Source organism: Choloepus didactylus, chromosome 21, assembly GCF_015220235.1.
Source record: "Choloepus didactylus isolate mChoDid1 chromosome 21, mChoDid1.pri, whole genome shotgun sequence".
Lineage (NCBI taxonomy): Eukaryota > Metazoa > Chordata > Mammalia > Pilosa > Megalonychidae > Choloepus > Choloepus didactylus.
Genome location: NC_051327.1, coordinates 28,056,922 through 28,075,642, shown reverse-complemented (window position 1 = coordinate 28,075,642; position 18,721 = coordinate 28,056,922). Strand labels below are relative to the sequence as shown.

At 61.2% G+C, this 18,721-nt stretch overlaps 1 protein-coding gene across 1 annotated transcript; it reads right to left on the bottom strand.

Annotated features, from left to right (window-relative positions):
- Positions 1-1,183: 1,183 nt before the first annotated feature.
- UBE2I (ubiquitin conjugating enzyme E2 I) lies at positions 1,184-17,257 on the bottom strand. The gene is made up of 7 exons (XM_037815465.1): positions 17,110-17,257; positions 11,590-11,666; positions 11,402-11,485; positions 10,222-10,294; positions 6,417-6,526; positions 6,202-6,281; positions 1,184-3,746 (listed from the first exon to the last, which is right to left on the bottom strand). The coding sequence occupies exons 2-7, from the start codon at positions 11,653-11,655 to the stop codon at positions 3,683-3,685; spliced, it is 477 nt and encodes a 158-aa protein (XP_037671393.1). The 5' UTR covers positions 11,656-11,666; positions 17,110-17,257; the 3' UTR covers positions 1,184-3,682.
- Positions 17,258-18,721: the final 1,464 nt, after the last annotated feature.

Sequence of the window (18,721 nt, the reverse complement as noted above, 5' to 3'; positions counted from 1 at the left end):
AGGCCGGACCGCCCCCTCTGGCGGCAGCCCGGGGAACTGCAGGCCCAGCCTCCCGGAAGCCCAGAGCTCCTCCGTCGCCCGAAGGGCTGTCCCGGCCCCAAGGGGAGACGGGCCAGGGACCTGCAGCCCGCAGGGATCCGCCATGCTGCCTGCGCCTTCCGGGTCGGGGCTGCCGGCGGCGGGGGGCAGAGCGGGGCCAGGCTCGGGAGGGAGGGCCCCTGACCGGCGGGGCGGCCAGCCCGGCCGCTGTCCGTGAGGCAGTCCGTCCCCCGGGCCTCGGCGGCCCCGCTGCAGGGAGCCCGCGCTGCGGGGGTGCCCGCCCAGCTCTCAAGGAGGCGAGCGGGGCCAAGGACGCGGCAGCATCTCGGGACAGGAAACGGGGAGCAGGGCGCCCGGCTCCTGACAGGCACCCTGGGGGCGCCCCTTGCCCTTCCTCAGGAGGACACCTCTCTCCCTGCAGGGGTCCTGGAGGGAGTGGGGGGTTTATCTGGGGGGGGACCCAGGGCTGCCCACTGACTGTTTCCTTCTGTGCCTCCTTGTTCTGTTCCCCGACAGCACCTGTAGAGCGGCCCTGCTCCCCAGGGCGCCCTCGCTTCCTGACAGGGTGGGCTGCCGCAGGAGACCCCCAGACTCGGGACCGGTCAGCTGGGGCCCCTCCCGCTGTAGCCGGCTCAGACCGGTTCCATCTGGGCGAAAGTCAGTGCTCAGGCCCTCCAACCTGGCAACTCATCGTCATGGCAACGGAAACCCGGGACCCACGGGGCGGCCGGGGCCCTGCGCTGCCTCTGCAGGCCTTCTGGGCGGGGGTCTGGGGACCACAGATGCGGACCCACCACGCCCACTGCGAGCTCCCCTGGGCACCCCCTCGCAGGCTCTCCCTGTGCCCACGGGCGGACGGCACCCACGGCTCCTGGAGCTGCCCCCAAGGCAAGGCAGCGGCCGGCCCCGGACACATGTCGTGTGGGAGCAGCCCCAGGTCTCCAGCTGCACAGGATGGACAGGGGACAGCCCTGGCACCCAGCTCCGAGAAGGGGACAGCGGGGACATTCAGCCTTGGTCCGAGGGGACACCACCCCATGCCCCACGGGCCTCGAGGGCCACTGAGGGTCCGAGGCCGGGCAACCCCCACCCCACAGCCCACCAGGGGCAGGGCAGGAAAAGGACACGCCTTACAGACAACAGCTTCTGGAAATTTTTTAATTTGAAGTTCTTGGATACAGGGTTAATCTACAGCCCACAATTCCTTACTAATCGTGAGACCCTCATGCAGGACCCTCCCTTCCCGTCCGTCACAACAGGGAGATCAGAGTGTGCAGCGCTCACGTGACAAGGCTCACGACCAAGGACCGTGGTACAAAAGGAAAGCGTCATTAGCGCAGGTCACTGCAGCTCACTGGAACACCAAGTACTTTAGAACATTTTAACTATTAAACGTCAGGTTTCCGTGTATATTAACCATATACATGTGGAACTGTTACTAAAGGAGTTCAGTCGTTACAAAAGACGTTCTGCGGTGGGCTATGAAAATGACGCTCTGGCTCAATTACCCACGGGAAGGTCCCATGTTACAAGCCCATTGCGAACATGAGCCTGCGAGCTCAGCGATGTGCTAAATAGGCAGCTAAGCAAGCAGGCAAGGCACTCATTCCTCAGAAGCCACCAGATGGGGTATCAGCTCTAGGGGTCTTTGGAAGCCACCTCTAAAGCCACCCACTCACACTTAGTTCCCCGAGCAGTGCGAGGGAGCCCAGCCCACGCCTCATGGGCCCCTGGGGGCAGCGCCTGCCCCGCTCCTCACGCCCCTGCTTCTCACTGGACACACAGTCATCTCCCAAACCAAGACTTGCGCCTGCCCAGTGTTCCTAGGAGCCTGATGCAGACCCTACTTGCCCAGGCTGCTCCTCTGGGATTCACCCAGCTTCCCTCCTGCCCACCTTGGTCCTGGCCCCTGAGCCACAGGGGACCCAAGTTCCAGCAAGCAAAGGTCCTCCAGAGCTGGGGCAGCGAGCCCGGGGTTCCTGGCTCTTTCCGTGGGTGCTGACCCCCAGGCCCGAGAACAACTCTGCATGTGCATGCCATTTCACGACACCGGGAGCCAGGGCCGGGAGGGATGTGTGGCTCCTTGGGCCTTCACCACCCTCTGCCACTTCCCGGCTCCATCCGGTACCCCTGCTGCCAAACCGGGGCTCAGGGTGGCCCCGAGGCTACTAACCTAACCCTTTCCCGACAGAGCCACTTGGCCACAGCAGCCTTTTGAATGGGAATGGCAAGGGCTGGTTTCAAAAAGCTGCAGGATCCAGAAAGAACTCGCAGCCTGTGGCCTGAAGGGCTCTTGGGGGCATCCCCAGCGTCCAGCACAACGCCTGGGCTCAGAGTGGTCCCAGGTGGCCGACAGGACACCAGCTTGGGCAGCACAGGCTGGGGCCGTGAGCCCCGGGCACCCAGAGAGCGGCTGAACGGGGGCACCAGTCACCAGACTGCCTGGAGGGCTCGGCAGGCTGCAGAGGGGCGGGGGCAGCCGCCAAGCAGAACCAGGGAGGAGCCTCAGCCCCTCACCCACTTCAGAAGAGCTGGGCTGCCCCAGCAAGGGGGCTCTAGTGCCAGAAGCCCTCTGAAAACCCACCGAGGAGGTGGGAGAGCCAGGCCTCCAGCATCGTGGGCCACCAGCCCCAGGAAAGGGGTCTGCACTGGGTCGGCTCTAACCGGTTCCGGCAGCAGGAGGGCCGTGGCCCTGCCTCGCAGCCCAGGGCAGTACCCTCACCAACTTCCAACCCGCGTGCCTGAGGGCCCTGACCCCAATTTGCTCTCCCCAGAGCTGAACTCCGCCAGCCCTCTGCAGCCCACAGACCAGGGTGGAGGGGACAGTAGCGGGGACACGCACCGTTTCCATACAGAATGCTGTTCACAAAGAACCCGAACGAGAGTGCCACCCAGGGCCTGGGCTCCTCCCGAAGCCGAGAGATGGACTCGGGGTTGCCGGGCCCCTGCCCGCAGGCAGAGGCTGGGGCCACAGGGGCGTGTGGGAACCTGACAGGCCTGCAGTCCTGCCCTGAGTGGCCGGAGGGCTGGATGGGCCAGCAGCCTCCTGCTTGCACTCATTTAATGATGATAATGCAACAAAACCTTTATATAAACAGTTTATTTACTCTAAACAGCAACACAGACAAAACGCCAGAGAAACACAAAGGAAGGGCTGCAGAAACGAGGGGCTGGCTGGCTTTGGCTCTGAGGCTCGTAAGCGACACAACCTAGGCTCTGCGAGAGAGAAAACGAGTGTGGGGGAGGGAGGGTGATTTCCACACAGCCAGCGAGAGGCGAAGGGCAGCGCTAACGTCGTGAAGCATGCCTGCATCCGAGAGCAGAGGAAACTAGCTCCTCGGGGGTTTATCCAAGTATAAAAGTTTATAATTTTACAGCAGTTGAAATACTGACATCAATATTAAAATAAAAGCAGGTTTTACATAACAATCAACAATACAAAAGACTGAAGGAAGAGACCCTGTATGAAAAACCGGGCAAGTCAGCGAACCGAGAGCTGTCTACCAGCGGCGGAAATGGGGCGCACCGCCCCCCCCCCAGGGGACTAGTAATTGTACAGAGCAACTTTAGATTTGCAAAAATGTTGTAAACAAGTTCTTGCCAAACCAATCCCTTCCTTGTGACGATGCCACCAGGTCGCTGTTTATGAGGGCGCAAACTTCTTGGCTTGTGCTCGAACCCTTTTCTCGTACTCCACTCTGTTTTGGCTGAGGAGGCAAGAAGAGAAAGACACGTCAGAAACCGCGAGGGGGCAGCTGGGCCCTGCCCGGCCGGGGACCATGCCCGGAGGTCACTTGCTGCCTGGGACCACGGGAGGTGGGCTGGGGCGTGGGGACCACCGTGGAGTGACAGCAGAGCAGGGCCTGTCAACAGAGAAGTGAGGAGCAGGAGGGCCACGGGGAGGACCCAGGCTGGCGGGGAAGGCCGGGAAGGGGAGGTGCCCGGTGGCACGGCCGCCTTGCCTGCTCGGGCAAGTGTGTGTGTGTGCTGGGGGGGCAGCCCCAGTGAGTGTGTGTGTGTGTGTGCGCGTGCTGGGAGGGCAGCCCCAGTGTGTGTGTGTGTGTGTGTGCTGGGAGGGCAGCCCCAGTGTGTGTGTGTGTGTGTGTGTGCGCGCTGGGGGGGGGCAGCCCCAATGTGTGTGTGTGTGTGCTGGGGGGGCAGCCCCTGTGTGTGTGTGTGTGTGTGTGCTGGGGGGGGGCAGCCCCAGCTAAGGCCCCAGGACCCCACTGGTGGCCTACATGGAAAGCTGACGTCTTCACTAGTCATCAGTGGTTTTCTCTTCTTTTTCGAGTTCCTAACAGCATTTATGATACTGAAGGGGAAATACAGCTTGCTAAACCCTCTTCTCCGCTCCTTTTTGAAAACAGATGCACGTCTGCCTGGCTCTCAGCTCCAGGGCAATGGGGCGTGAGGCAGCCCTTGCCATGAGGTCTGGGGGAGCCCCTGCACCGGCTGGGAGGCTCCGGGAGTGGGGCTGCGGCCGCAACTGTGGGGCAGAAGCACAGCCCAGGCTCGGGGCAGACTGAGGACCGCACGGGGCAGGGGCTGCTGTGGCAACTTGCCCGCGGAGGACATGGGGCCAGGGCTTCCCGCCGACGGCCCCGGGAAGGAAGCAGAGGCGGCCCTGGCTCCACGTGGCGAGCTCCCGGGGTGCGCCATCCGCCTCTGCCCCACCATGGCCCAGAGCACCAGCTTCGGGGTGAGGCCGGGGTGGGTCCCCACTGTCCCTGGCACCCCTCGACTCTGAGGGAAGGTTCCAAGGGCACCAGGTCCTGTGCTCCTAACCCCGGGCAGGCACATGCTGCTCAGGGAGGCGCTGGGGGAGCAGGGCCCTCTGACCAGGCAGGAGCTGCCAGGAAGCGTGAGAGGGAGAGGGAGCCAGAGCCTTCAAACAAGCCTCACGAGAGGTGCTTTTGAAGTAGGTATTTTTTTAGGAGAAAATTATTTTGTTCATGAAAAAAAAAATTCCTAGGGAAAGCCAGCGAGAAACATGGTGTTTAGGCAGGACCCTGCCACCCGAGAGGGCCACAGGAGAGTGCGGCCACTCCTGGACGGCCCGCGCCGCTACAAGTGCACCGGTAAAAACGAGCACAAGCCAGCAGCAAACGCCACAAACTGGAACAAATCGGGCTCCGCCCGCTGTGACACAGACCCGGGCTGCCCAGCATTTGCTCTCAAGGCCCAGAGTAAACCCTCCAGGCTCCGCAGCCACGTGGTATCCAGGTGACCCCGCAGCTCTGCCGTGTGGTGCACAGTGTGCCAATAAAGCTTTATTCACACAAAGGCAGCAGCCAGCTCCGTCCTGGGGCAGCTGTTTACCAAGCCCGGTGTGGACAGGGGTTTTGGGGCAGCCATGGCTCACGGCAAGAGGAGCTTCAAGGCCACACCCACGCCACAGAACAGGCCCCGGGGATTAGAGCCAGGCCCCACCTCCTCTACTCTGGGCTGCACGTTTAGACTCCCGTCTGCAGTGTGGGGCCTTCCCACCTGGGCGTCCGGCTGCCCTCGGCCACCAGGAGCAACTCATGCCAGGCCGCTGCGCCAGCACAGATAAGACATGGAACTCCTTGAGCTGAGCAGCACCCACAGAAGCACTGCGTGTGGTGACGACCGTCACCAGGGGACCCTGAGCAGGTTGCCTGACCCCTCCGACCACGCCCTATCAGTCCGCAGCGGACAGAGAATCGCACCAGGCAGTGGCGCCATGCCCAGCGGGGTCAGGAAAAGGGGCACTGGGGGACAGGGAGAGGCGAGGAAGTGTGGGACCCCCAGGACTCGGAGCTGCCCTCAGCAAGGGGGCCTTTCCCTCCAACTAGACCAGGCTTCCCAAGGCACAAGGCTCATCAGGGACAACGCAGCCTTGAGGCCCGGGCACCTGACCTCTGCCACTCTCCCTCCACCCACATCCACAGGTCCCCGGTCACCAGAGGCCCTTCGCACTGGCAGCTCCTGCTGCCTGGGGACCTGCCGGGCCTCAGCACCGCCTCTTCTTCAGACACCTCAGACCACCTTCCATGGGCTCCCCCAGAACCCCCTCACTGCTGGGGAGACACCAAGCAATGCGGCCTTGGGCCCCATGCCCTCCCGACAGGCCAAGGGGAGGGCATACAGCCCACAAAGGAGGCGACAGGCAAGCAGAGCAGGGGGACGGGACTTACTAACCAGTAAATTGTGTATGCCTCTGCTTGAGCCGGATCCTGGATATTTGGTTCATTTAGAAGTTCCTGTATTCCTAATAAGATCTGGGCAAGAGACAAAAACAAGACAAGACATCACAGGCGGGGAGACAGCAGCCTCAAGGCTGAATGGCAGCCTTCCGCTCAGCCTGTGCCCGGCTCCTGACAACAGCCGTGAGGTCGCTGCCCGGCGGCGCCTACCTGTTTGATCGTGATGGCCGGCCTCCAGTCCTTGTCCTCTTCCAGGATGGACAGGCACACCGTGCCTGAAGGATACACATTCGGGTGAAACAGCGGCGGTTCAAATTTACCTGGACCACAAACAAGAAAGGAAGTGCCTTTTTTGGTGCAACTGTCTTACAGGGTGATGCACACCCCCCGCGATGCCTCAACTCAGCCGCTCCCTCCCCGCTAACTCTGGGGCCACCTTGCAGGGGCCAGGGACCCCACCAAGAGCTTTCATTAAAACTAGTGTGGCCTCAGGGTAGGAGGGAGGACAGGGGCAGAGGAAGCGAGTGTCCATGTCTCGTTTTGAGGAATAAAGCCCCAAGTCAGCACAGACTCGACAAGAGATGAGACGATGTTTCTCCCCAAGGACCCTGCCATGACACAGCGGGATGGCTCTGTGCAGAGCAGCCAGAGAACGGAGACCCTGGGATGGGCAGGCCAGGCCTGATTCACCACCACCGCTCACAAGATGGAACCTGGAGATGACAGCAAGAAAAGGAGCCACGGGCCGACCACCCTGAAAGCCCTTCCCAGCGGGCACCATGCTCTGGAGCCGACCAGCTGCCTCCAGAACACTCCCTCCCACCGCCCTCCACTCCATCTGCCCTGATCCCAACTTCCCACACCAAGAAGTGACTTCTGCCCATCCCTGACCGTTACAGAACCACATAAGGCAGCCCCATTCAGCATGAGGCCACGAGCCTAGGCACACGGCTCTTGGCAGGGGTCCACGTGCTCCCACCGTGGCACAGGAGCCCACTGTGAGGATGGACCCCGGCTGACCTGTCACGCCGCAGGTACTTGTTTCAGCTGCCACAGAGCTGCGGTGAAAACCCTGCCCGTGAATCTTTGGCACATGTGTGCATTTCTGTGTGAAGCTGCTGGCCACAGGGTGTCCACGCTGAACTCGCGTAGACACTGCCAGGCAGTTTTCCACAGAGTGTGCCGACACACAGTGGCAGGAGACGGCACTGTACAGCAGCACAGCTCTGCCGTCCCCGTCAGGGGCACAGTGGTCAACGTCCGTGCTAACCTGCACCTCCCTGTTGACTGCTGAGGCTGAGAACCTTCCACTCACTGCTCTTTGCTGGCTGCTACTTTGGAGCAGCTCATTCAAATCTCTTGCGTATTTTTTTCCACTGGGTCACCTCTCTCTCGTTGATCCGTACGAGCTCTTTACTATTCTGGATATAAGCCTGTTGTTAGTTCCATGTCTTACAAAAATCTTCTCACTCTGATCTTGCCTTTTTGCTCTTTCCATCTTTTGATGAACACACATTCTTAACTTTAACTCAGTCCAAGATATCCACCTTGTTTCTTCTGCCGACGATTACAATTTACACAAGTGCACAGCCTGTGAATGCCAGCGTCCCTCAGCTCACAGCCTTTGCTGCCCGCTGGCACGGCCTGTTCTTGGCTCTGTGCAGACAGCACAGCACGTCCTCCCAAGGGCCTGCCTCTGTGGACTCAGTGTCCCATTCCAGAATCATCCGTGCCAGGCAACCCACAGCCCTCGGTCTTGCTGCTGTCCGTCCACTGCTGACGGGCTGCTGCCATGGGGCCGTCGTGGCCACCCTGGTCTCTGTCTCCCGGTGAACATGCGTGTGCAGCTCTTCAGAACACGCGCTCGAGGGTGGGGAGGAGACTCTCCATCAGGCGCCCGCAGGCCCCCATTGCTCTGCATCCTCACCCACGCTTGGTTTCGCCACCTTTTTCACTTGGCCCTTTCTGGTGCGTGGACAGTGGGTTCTCCCTGTGGCCATGGCGTCCTCTGATGCCAGAGTGAGACAACCTCCCATGCGTCCTGGCCGGCGGAATGCCTGTGCCGTGAGGGCCTGTCCAGGCCCCAGGCCCATCATCTCACAGCTGTTTCGCTTTCTTTGTCTTGATAAATTCAGGATGCAAGTTGAGATATGCATTATGTATCGTCTCTCTTCCGTGGCCTCTTCACTCTCACGTTTTGATGAAAAGATGTTTTAATTTCAACGTAGTGCAATTTATAACTGTTTTCCCCTTAATGTTGGTACTTTTTGTACTTTTTGGTTAAGAAATCTTTGCCTATCCCAAGGTCATGAAAATATTCTCCCTTGTCTTCGTTTAAAAACTGTATTGTCCCACGTTTTCATTTGGTTCTGCAATCAATCGGGAGGCAACGCCTGTCCATGAGTTCTCTTTTCTTGCATCTGGGTATCCTACCAGCCCAGTTTTCTCCATACACGGCAATGTCACCTCTGTCCTGATCCGGCTGCCTTACATGTGTGGTCTTGTTTCCAGACTCTTCTGTCTGTTGGCAGTTTGTCCATCCTTGCCCAACACGACAGCGTCTTAACAGTTGTATCCCCCTCAGTGGTCTTGATGCCTGATGGTCCAGGACCCTGCCCTGGACACCATGCAGATGCCCCACGGCTCGGGGCACCGTCCACCTGCTGAGCCGCGGCCTGGGTCTTGCGTGCCTTCTCTCGCCAGTACCCCAAGGGCTCAGGGTTTTTCTCAGCCTCTGCATTTCCATATACTCTTTGGAATCTGCTTGCCAATTTTAACAAAAATCTGATTGGGATTACGCTGAACCACAGATCTGGAGAGAAAAAACATCGTTGCAACAGCGTCTTCCAATCCATGCACTGGTGTAGCTCTCCAATTATTTAGGTTGTCCTTGATTTTGCTCATAAATATTGTAGACTTTTCACTGTAGAGATCTCGAACATCTTTTGTTAAATTTATTTCAAAGTATTTGGTACTACTGTAAATGGTATACTTAAAAAATCTTACTTGCTCCAATTAAATAGAGATTTTTACTTTTATAGGTTAACCTTTTATATAGCAACCTTAATAAATGCACTTGTTAATTCTAACAGTTTGTCTACAGTCTTTTGGGTTTTCTATGTACACATCAAATTGTTTTTTCTCATTCTTCCTTTTGAATTTTTATGTAATTTCTTTTGCTTGCCTTACTGCATTTTCTTGGAATTCCAATAAATTGAACAGATGTGATGAAAGCACCCATCTTCTAATTAGAAGAAACTATTTTAAATGATGCCAACACACGGCAAAAAACTTTCAAACAGCAAAGAATTACCCAAAATGAAATGCGTCTCCATCCCAGTGGTTACTCCTTAATTTTTAAAAATTCGCTCAGTAGACACCATTACAGCAGAGAACACTTCTATTTCTTGATTCTATCTCTTGCATTACTAACCACAGGAATAAATGTTTATATCAAGTTCTGACCTTACCTTGTGTCGGGCACTGTTCTAAGATGGGGCGACACTCACTCACGCACTCACCCACAGATAGGCCTGCAGGTTCTTGGGGCTCAGAGCCCTCTCCCCCCACTGCCCGAGCGTCGTGAAACTAGATGCGTCAGGAGCATCTAGTCAGAGCTGCGATATGCAAACAAAGCCCTCTGGTCCCACACTGGGGGGCACATGCTGGGCAGCACCACGTCTACAACCCTCCCGGTCCCCAACAGCCACTGATGGGCCCAGGAAGGCCCGGCCATGGAGCCTTGGCCTGGGTCTCTCGACCCCTCTCTCCACAGGAGCGTCCTGATTAGCGCCAGGGTCTGAGATGAAGCCTATTTGAACCCTCCACATTTAGGGCTGGAATCAAGCCTAACCGAGGTGTCAAACTCGTCTCCCCCTCCAGCAAAACCCCACGGTGGAGCAGGGCAGTGACGTAACCGCCTCCCAGGCTGGGGGCCTCTTCGAAGCCCCCCGCGGGTCTCCCTGTTGGAAGGCAGCAGAAGACGACCTGCTTTCTTGGACCTGACTCTACTCACATTTCGGCGGTGAGGACGGGTAATCGTCTTTGAAAAGCATCCGTAGTTTAAACAAGCCTCCTTCCCATGGAGTCTGTTGGGAGATAAAACCACGGTTGGGTGTGCTGGCTGCCCCTGATGCGGACGGGCTCAGGAGGAAGGGCTTTGCTCCTGCCACCCCCACCCCCAGGCCCATGTGGGGGGCCTGGGACACATCAGCCAAAGCCCCCCCAGCGGAGTGCTGCGAGTGGCGGGAGCTGGGCCCCAGGGCCCCACCCTGAGGGCGCTGTGCAAGCCAACCCTCTCCACCCCAAGACTCTGCTGGGGTGAGGCGTCTCTGACCCTGTCCCAGGGCAGAGGCCCTGAGGGAACTCCCCAGCTCCACAAGCCAATAGCTGTTCCACCCAAACTTCCCTCCGGGGGGGACAGCAATGATGCCTCCGCCCACCCTGACACATGGTCTCAGCAAGGGCAGAGGGCCCTTGGGCGCCCACAAAGTGCTGCAAACCACGGTACACGAGACCCAGCTCCTGCTCACAGCTCAGCTCCAGGGAGCGGGACCGCGCAGAGGCACGAGGGCCTGAGCCCAGGAGTTGGCACGGGACCCCAGCAAGCGGCAGAGTGTGCAGCAAACGAGGGGGACGAGGCCTCCAGGCATCACCCAGACACCTCAGGGGTGCCCTTCCTCCAGGTTCGCAAGGGGGAGCTGTGTGTGGGTCACACTGCCCAGTGCCCCCCAGACACCTCGTCTCAGACAGATGCTTCTGCACGTGTGGGGCAGTGAAGCTGTACCCACCAGCCTGTCCTACCTGACCCAGACACACCAGCACTGAGGGGAAGATGGTGGCACGTGTGTGAAGGACACGTGGGGCCCTGACGACCAGCCTCTGGGGCCACCTTTGTGGCCTCTTGTTCAGGGCCCAGCTCTGGCTCCATGAGCCTCACCACGTCCAGGACAAACCGTAATTCTCCCAGCGTTTCATCACTGACTCACATCCCCGTGGCCTGGTCTGTATCTGCCCGCACCCCTGGGCACCTGTCACCACAGCCTGTGGCCACGCCATGACCGTGCCTTTCTGAGTTAGGGATCTCAGCTGCCACCTCCCCTCGCTGGACCGCCCTCTGGTTAAACGCCCCCGCTGGCCGGGTGACAGGCAGGGCTGGGGAGGTGGCCAGGCCCGCTCCGTGCGCCTGCCCTTACCCCTTTCTTCCCTGGGATGGCGCACTCCCAGTTCATCAGGTTCATCGTCCCGTCGGGGTTCTTGGTCGGCACGGCCACAAAGCCCTGAGGGGAGAGCACCATCAGGCAGGCGTCAGGCCTGGGGCTGGCACACACCTTGGCCAGGGGACCCCCGTGCCTGCCGGGCACTGAAGCGAAGCATCACTTACAAATGGGTGGTCCTTCCTCCAAGCTTTCCGCTCCTGGGCAAGTCTGCTGAGGGCGATCCCCGACATACTCACGGTCCCTGGGGAGGCAAGGAGGCACAGAGCACGTCAGGGCCAGCAAACCCGAGCTCCCAGCACAGGGCAATGGCACTTCCTCTGCCCCCTTCGCAGTTGCAGGAGCAGTAAAAGGCTCTAGCCCAGCCCCACAGACGCCGGCCTCCGAGCATCAGCCATGGGGAGCAAAGGCAGCCCAGGGCTCCCGGTGAGAGGCTGGGCTGTCCGTGCACCGGCCGCCGTGTGCCCAGCACTCCACGGCACACACTGGGGCCTCCATGTCACGGCTGCAGGTGGGGCCCCGGTTCCCTCCCCGCAGCAGACCCAGCCGTGCGCACCTCCCGCCCTCCTCAGCTGGGCACTCGCACTGGCGTTGGCAAGGCCTGCGACAGACCCCTTGCTTACGCAGCTGCTTCCTCTGTCATTAGCAGGTAATGGGGGTGCTTGGATTAGAGACCAGGGGCTCAGAATTTAAATCCAGGCTCTGCTGGGCAGGCAACCCTCATGCGTGGAGGAGACAGAGGGCAGTCAGGGCTCTATCGGGGACAAGTCCAAAGACAACGCCAACCAAGGACCAGGTGCTCTGGTGCCCGCCTCAGCCCTCCGCTTCCCTGGGCCCACAGACTCGCCGTGAGATCAGGCAGCGGGCAACGAGCAACATCCGGACCAAACCCTCGTCTCCCAATGGCTTTGAGAAGCCAAAGCCTGGAGGGGCACTCAAGGCAGGCTGGCCGGCTGGGCCCGGGGCTCTTGATGAGCGCCGGCTTTGTCCCAAGCCGAGGGTCCTGCGGCCTCTTCAGTCCTCAGCAGCTCCGGTCAGGCCAGGCAGGACAGCGCGAAGCCCCCTTCAGCACGGCAGATGCCCCGAGTGGCTTCCTGCACCTGGGGAGGGAGGTGGCCGGCTCTCCACATGCCCACCTGCCCCTCAGAGGGAGCCATCCAGGGTGCGGACACAGCGAGACTGAACTCCCCAAGAAGGCTGAGCCCTTAACAAAATCAAAGGGGCTGCAGGCCCCTCACGTGCCTGTCGGAGCCAGGGTCCGGGTGCAGCGCCCGCCTCGGCACGGCTGGTGAGGAACCGTGGCCACAGCGTCTCCCACTCAAGGCTGCTCGCCTGGACCTGCTGCTTCATCACAAGTGGTACCCCGGGGCAACAATCACGGAGCACCCGCGGCACATCGGCAGGGCAGGGGCCACACTTCGTCATCACCCCCACCCTGGCTGTCAACAACTTCATTTTGTCTATGAGAAAATGAGTCTCAGAGGTGACAGAATTTGCCTGAGGATTTGGACCTAAGTGGGCCAGTCTCCAATGTCCATGGAAACAATTTACATCCTCCAAGTCCGGAATTTAAACATAAGCTAAGGCTTTGAGGAGGCCAAGGGGTCCTCTCTCCCAAGTGAGACAAGGGTGGCTTCCCTGGCCCTGGAGACTTATGCTGATCCCCCGGGTGGGACGGGGGCAGGCGAGACGCCCATGGAGGGAGGTCAGGCCACCTTGGGAACTGGGGGACCCAGGGTTGAGCTGGTGCTCTGCCCTCTGCCACCCCAACTTCCCACATCTCCGGCGCACAAGTCTAAGATGGGCTTGCTGGCAGCATCTCCTGTGTGTCTGGGGCCAGAGCAAGGCCGGGGGGCCGGGGCAAGGAGCTGGAGAGTGGGGTTGCCTCGAGGTGCTCCTCAGAGCCGCCAGAGCTGCTCCCCCAGTCAGGACACCCAGTTTGGGCAGCTGGGCACCCTCTTGCACCCAGCAGTGTTTGTGCTGGACTTGTCCCTGCCCAAGGCATAGCAGCCCCCACCTCTTCACGTAAGCCCCAACCCCATGAAGCCCCCTGCTGGGGGAACCCCTCCCCAACAAAAACACTGCACAAGAGCCGCTCGGTTTCTACAACAGGTGTGGACAGTAGATGGGGGGTCAGCATGGCCTGGGGCCTCAGCGCCCAGCACCGCATGCTTTAGCGAGGCCCCGGTGACTCAGAACCTGCCGCAGCTGGCCGCCAAGGCCCGAGACAGGCAGAGTGGAAGCAGGGTTTGGGGCTGCAGTCCCAGGTTTCAGGCAATTGGGCAACTCGTTACAGACCTCCAGGCCAACACGCAGTACAGCTGCATTTTTCGTCGGCATGTATACTTCTGTCATCAGACAACAAGGCAAAGGGGAAACCACCCAAACCCCGAGCACGGCAGCGCTGGCTGTTTAGACGGAGCCGTGAGAGGCCGGCTGCCTGGTGTTGTGGCCCTGCTGCTCACTGGTGGGAAGGGGGCATCGGCTGGCCTCTGGTGCCATGGCACCCCCAGCTCCAGCTCTGTAGTGTACTTCTAAAGGGGCGTTACCTTACCTGACCTCAAAATTAAATCCAAGAGAGCACCAGCCCTGGGCCAGAAGTATAACTTTTCTTTACTGCCACAGCATTGCAGATTCCCAGTGTGTCCACTCTCCCCCCCCCACCCAGGGACAGCACGCCAAGCAGTATTTAACCCACCACGGTCTCCCCAACCTGGGCAGCACTTGCTTCTGGAATATTCCCTCATACACACAACAGGAAGTTCCATGCGGCACCCTGCGAAGCAGTGTGGACACCGAGTAGGCAAGCACTGCTGCCCTCGGGAGCTCCTAATGCAGGAGACAGGGAGCCCCACTGGGTGCTGCAGGGTGCCAAGGGTGCTGGGACAGGGCAGAGAAGGGGGAGTCACTGTGCTTTTTAACAGGGGCTAGGTGAGCCACCTGAGTGCCGCTGAGCAGAGCCAGGCAGGCACCTGGCAGGTGACTGTGCCAGCAGGAACAGCCAATGCAGAGCTTCTTGGCATGGCCGGGGCAGAGGCTGTGAGTAAGGCGCGGAGCAGGAAGGATGGGGTGACTCTCACATCCTGGTGTGCAGCCTTCAGGGAGTTCTGCGCAGAGAACGGCCGAGGACAGCTGGAGCCCACTTGTGCTTCCGAGGCTCCCTCTGTGCAGGCAGGCTGACCAGCCGGACACTCCGGCCATAACCCAGTGTCTGAAAATCCTTCCCTTCCCTGGTATTTTATCAAGCCCTTCCCTCAGCTGGTTCTTCGGGGAAGGGAACGACCCACCCCTCTTCTGCAGGTTGAAATCCGAGGCCATGTACCCCAGCCCAGCTTCCTGACCCCGCTGCCGCCCGAGGGCACAGCACACTCAGCCTCCCAACTCCTCCTGCCCACTGAAGCTCCCTGAGGTCAGGGGTCAGGAAGGGTCTCTGCAGCTCACTCCCCTTCCCAGCCCAGCAGAAAGCACCAACATCTGCTGGAATGGTGAGCACAGAACGTGCGGGAAGAGTGGCCAGCCTCTAACCAGTCAGGCTCCAAGCCACTGTCCAGGCCAGGGGAGAGCTCCCCAAGGGAGCCATGGGCACTGCCAGGGGGGCAAAAGGACTCTCAGTGTTCTGGAGGGGCTGGGCCCAGCAGGCACGGGGGGGGGAAGGCAGCAGGGCACTCCCCAGGGCCGCCTGCCTGCTGATCTTGTGCCGGGAGCCCACCCCAAGCCCCTCTTCTGCTCTGACAAGGAACAAAGTTCCAACTGAGGCTCTGACCTGGTACCTTCCGGAATGTGTCACGGTCGTAAGCTGGCTGCTTCCGAAATGCCCTGCAACCTGGAGCACCCTGATGACCCTGCAGCCCCTTTATCGGGGGCTGGTCTGCCTCACCTTTCCCCACCCTGATGGACCAGATCAGACGCCACAAGGAACGTTCTGGCCATTAAGGCAAGGAGCCCCAGGTGCTTGTCCCGGTCCTGTTCCTAGAGCCTCTCCTCCAGGAGAAAACAATCAACTTGTTACACTTCAATTACAACAACTAACTCCTCCTTCCACATCCCGATCTACCTTCACACGGGACAGGCACTGGCTGAGCAGCTAAGTGGGACAGGTGCTTCAGAGCAGGGAGGTCACCGCTGAAGTGCTAGATACCTGCAAGGCACTGCCCCACCCCTCGCAGGACACGGCCAGGTGTCACTGGGCAGGGCAGCGGGGGCTGCGGCCTGTCCCCCACTGCCTCCTGGGCTCCAGGAGGGGCGCCCCGTTAATCACACTGCCAGCTGAGAGCTCGGACTCCAGAGTCACTCACTGGCTGCCTGAGGGTGGGCAGGGTGCTTTTCTCCCCTGTGCCTCAACGTACTCATCTGTAAACTTGGTGGTAGTTCTGAGGCCTTACAAGGCTACAAAGGCTGAAACTGCTAACTGATGAGAAGCACAAACGCCTGCATGCCTGGGCCCCCCATCTGGAACGAGGTGGGGCCCCTCTCTGCATGCCCCAGGAGACCGGCACCCAGCAGACCACAGCCCCTTGCCGGCACTCCCCTCATCCTGCCCCCCTGACCCCTGGTTGTTTCTGAAGGTCCCAAACTCCAGACCCAGTGGGCAAAGGCACAGAAGGCAGAAACGCATCCCTCAGCCACTCAGAAGAGCTATGGCTGCAGGGTTTCTCAGTAAACAGATCACCACGGACTTGGACTAGATCCCCGTTTTCTTTTGGGCAGGTTCTCCACCCAAAGGCAACGTTTTGTCAGTAACAAAAAACACTTAGGGCTTTAAAAAGGAGGGAAAAGACACAGTGTGCAAACTGGGGAAGTGAAGATAACTTAAGACTGTAAAGACCAAACCAGTTAATATTGTGATTTGGGGGTGACTGCAGGCTACATCACCCGCCCAGCAGTCATTCCCTTACCTTCCTCCTACTCATGTTAACTACCAGTTCCAACCACCCTTCAGTTGGTACAGAGCAACCTTAAAATGAAACACAACCCTCCTGCAAGTGCAAAGCTCCTCCTCAGCGTCCCATCAAGTGCTTACAGCTGGTCTTTAGAGGACGAGAAGACTTAGACTTGTTTTGAGAACATCATCAACACCAAGCGGCCCCACTCCCCAAGGGCCAGCGTCTTTGCAATCCAAGCCTTTCCACGCTCTGCTGTCGGCTTCGCTCCCCCGCTGGAAGCTGCGGGTCCGTCGTCCGGCCCTGCGACCCCAGAAATTAACTCTCCCTCGGCAGTCGAAAGCTCCGGGTAGGGGGCACGTCCTCCAGCCCGGCCTTCCCGTCAACTCCGGAGCCGCGGGCTTCTTCCCCTCTCCCGGGCGGGAAGGAGCATCCGAGCCGCTGCCAAGCCCGCGAGGACAGAGAGGGAGCGCGCCGGAACTCCAGCAGCGACGCCGAGGAAACGCCGCGTCTCGGGAAACCGAAGGAACGCTGCGCCCGGGAGCCACCCCGCTCCGCAGCCGCTGCCCCGCGCTCCTCGGGAACACGCGACAGGGGCCGGGGGCGCCCCCGGCGCCCGCACAGGCGGGACGAGGTCTCCCGGGGCGGCGCGGCCCTCCGTCCGGCCCTTCCCAGGGCCGAGAGGCGCCGAGCCCCCGCCCGGCCCCCGCCGAGGCCCGCCCGGCCCCCGCGGCCCAGGCCAGGCCCCGGCCGGCCCGGCGGCGGCCCCGGCGCGCCCGCCCCGCCCCGCGCGCGGCCCGCGCTCACCTCGGGCGGCCGCGGCCCCGGCGAGCGTCGCGGACGAGGCGGAGGAGCCGAGCGGGCGCGGGCGGCGGGCGGCGGCGGCGGCGCTTCCCTTTGTCTCGGGACTTCCCTCCGGAGCCCGCTCCGCGCGCAGCCCGAGCAGCTCCGAGGACCCCGGCGCGGGCGGGGCGCGCGGGGCGGGGCCTGGCTCCAGGCTGCCCGCCGCGCGCCTGCCCCGCCCGCCGCCGCCGCCGCCCCGCCACGCCGCTGCCGCTGCCCGCCGCGCGCCGCCCGCCGCCCGCGCCGCGCTGCCGCGCGCCCGTGTCCCGAGCCCGGCCCGGGAGCCCAGGCGGGGGACGACCTTCCAGTCAGGCGGCGCCCTGGACACCTGCTCCCTTAAAGGAGCCGCGTCCCCAATACCAGGGAGCGTCGACAAACTCCGCTTCGGGAGGTGCGCGTCCAGGGGCGGCTGCGCCGACGAACGGGGGAGGAAACGGGGGACAGAGCCCACCAAGGGCTCCCCGGATGCCAGGCGGGCACCTCTCGGGGCGTCGGTCCCGGAGGTCTCCTTGGGGTCAGGGCCCGGGGTCGGGGGGCAGGGACCACCGAGGCCTAAGGTTCTCCAGCAGCATCGCAGACCGGTGACGTTCCCCCAAGTGCAGCGCCCTGTGAAGACTCTTGCAATTGGCCCGTGCGGGGCCCTGGGCGGGGCGTCCCTCGAATCCCTCCAATGGGCTGGCCCGGTACAGAAGGCCGAATGCTGGCGGGACCGACGGAGGAGAAGTGCGGACGCTCCCTAACCTGGGGGCTGGCCCTGGTGGGGGAGGGGAGCGGGGCGGCCGGGGTCGCGGCCCCCGCGGTCAAGTTCCGAGTCCGCCCCCGACCCCTGCGGCTGCGGCGAGAGGGCGCGGACGTTCCGTTCGCAAACGAAAGACCTTTCCCTACGCGTCGCGGGGCCGCCCCCGTCGGGCCGTCTCGTCCCCGGCCGGCCCCCCACCCCCAAGCTCCCCCCGGGGTCAGCCCGTCTCCCGGCTGCGGCCCCGGCCCCCGCGCCCCGCGAGCCGTCGGGCCCTTTGGGAGCAGGCGGCGACCGCGGTGCCCTGAGCGCCCGGGGGTCAGCTCCGCCGGGGCGCGGGGGCTGGGGTCAGGCTGGACCGCGCCCGCTGGACAGCCGGAAGGGACGTCCATTTCATTCATTCATTCATTCATTCATTCATTCATTCATTCCCTGCCTCCCCCTCCCTTTCTGTTCCTTCCCTCTTTCCTGCTTCCCTCCCTTTGCTTCCCGCCTCCCTCCCTCCCTCCCTCCCTTCCCTTCTTACTCCCTCTCCTTCCTCCTACATCCTCCTTCTCTCTCCCTCCTTCTCTCTCCTTCTTTCTTTCCCTCCCTCCGCTCTCCTTGCCCCACTCCCCTAGTTTCCCAGCCAACAGTGCCGAGGACTCAGGTTCCCCGAGAGCAGGGACCAATCCACCATTGCCCTCAGGGTGCTCAGTGGATGCATTCCGTGTGCTCCCCGCCACCCTGTTACTCTGGGGAGTAAAATGAAGATGGACAGGGCTCTGAAGCGGGGGTCGAGGGGTCAGCAGTGGCCAGTGTAGGTGACGAAGGCCAAGGGGCCTGCACCCGTGAGCAGGG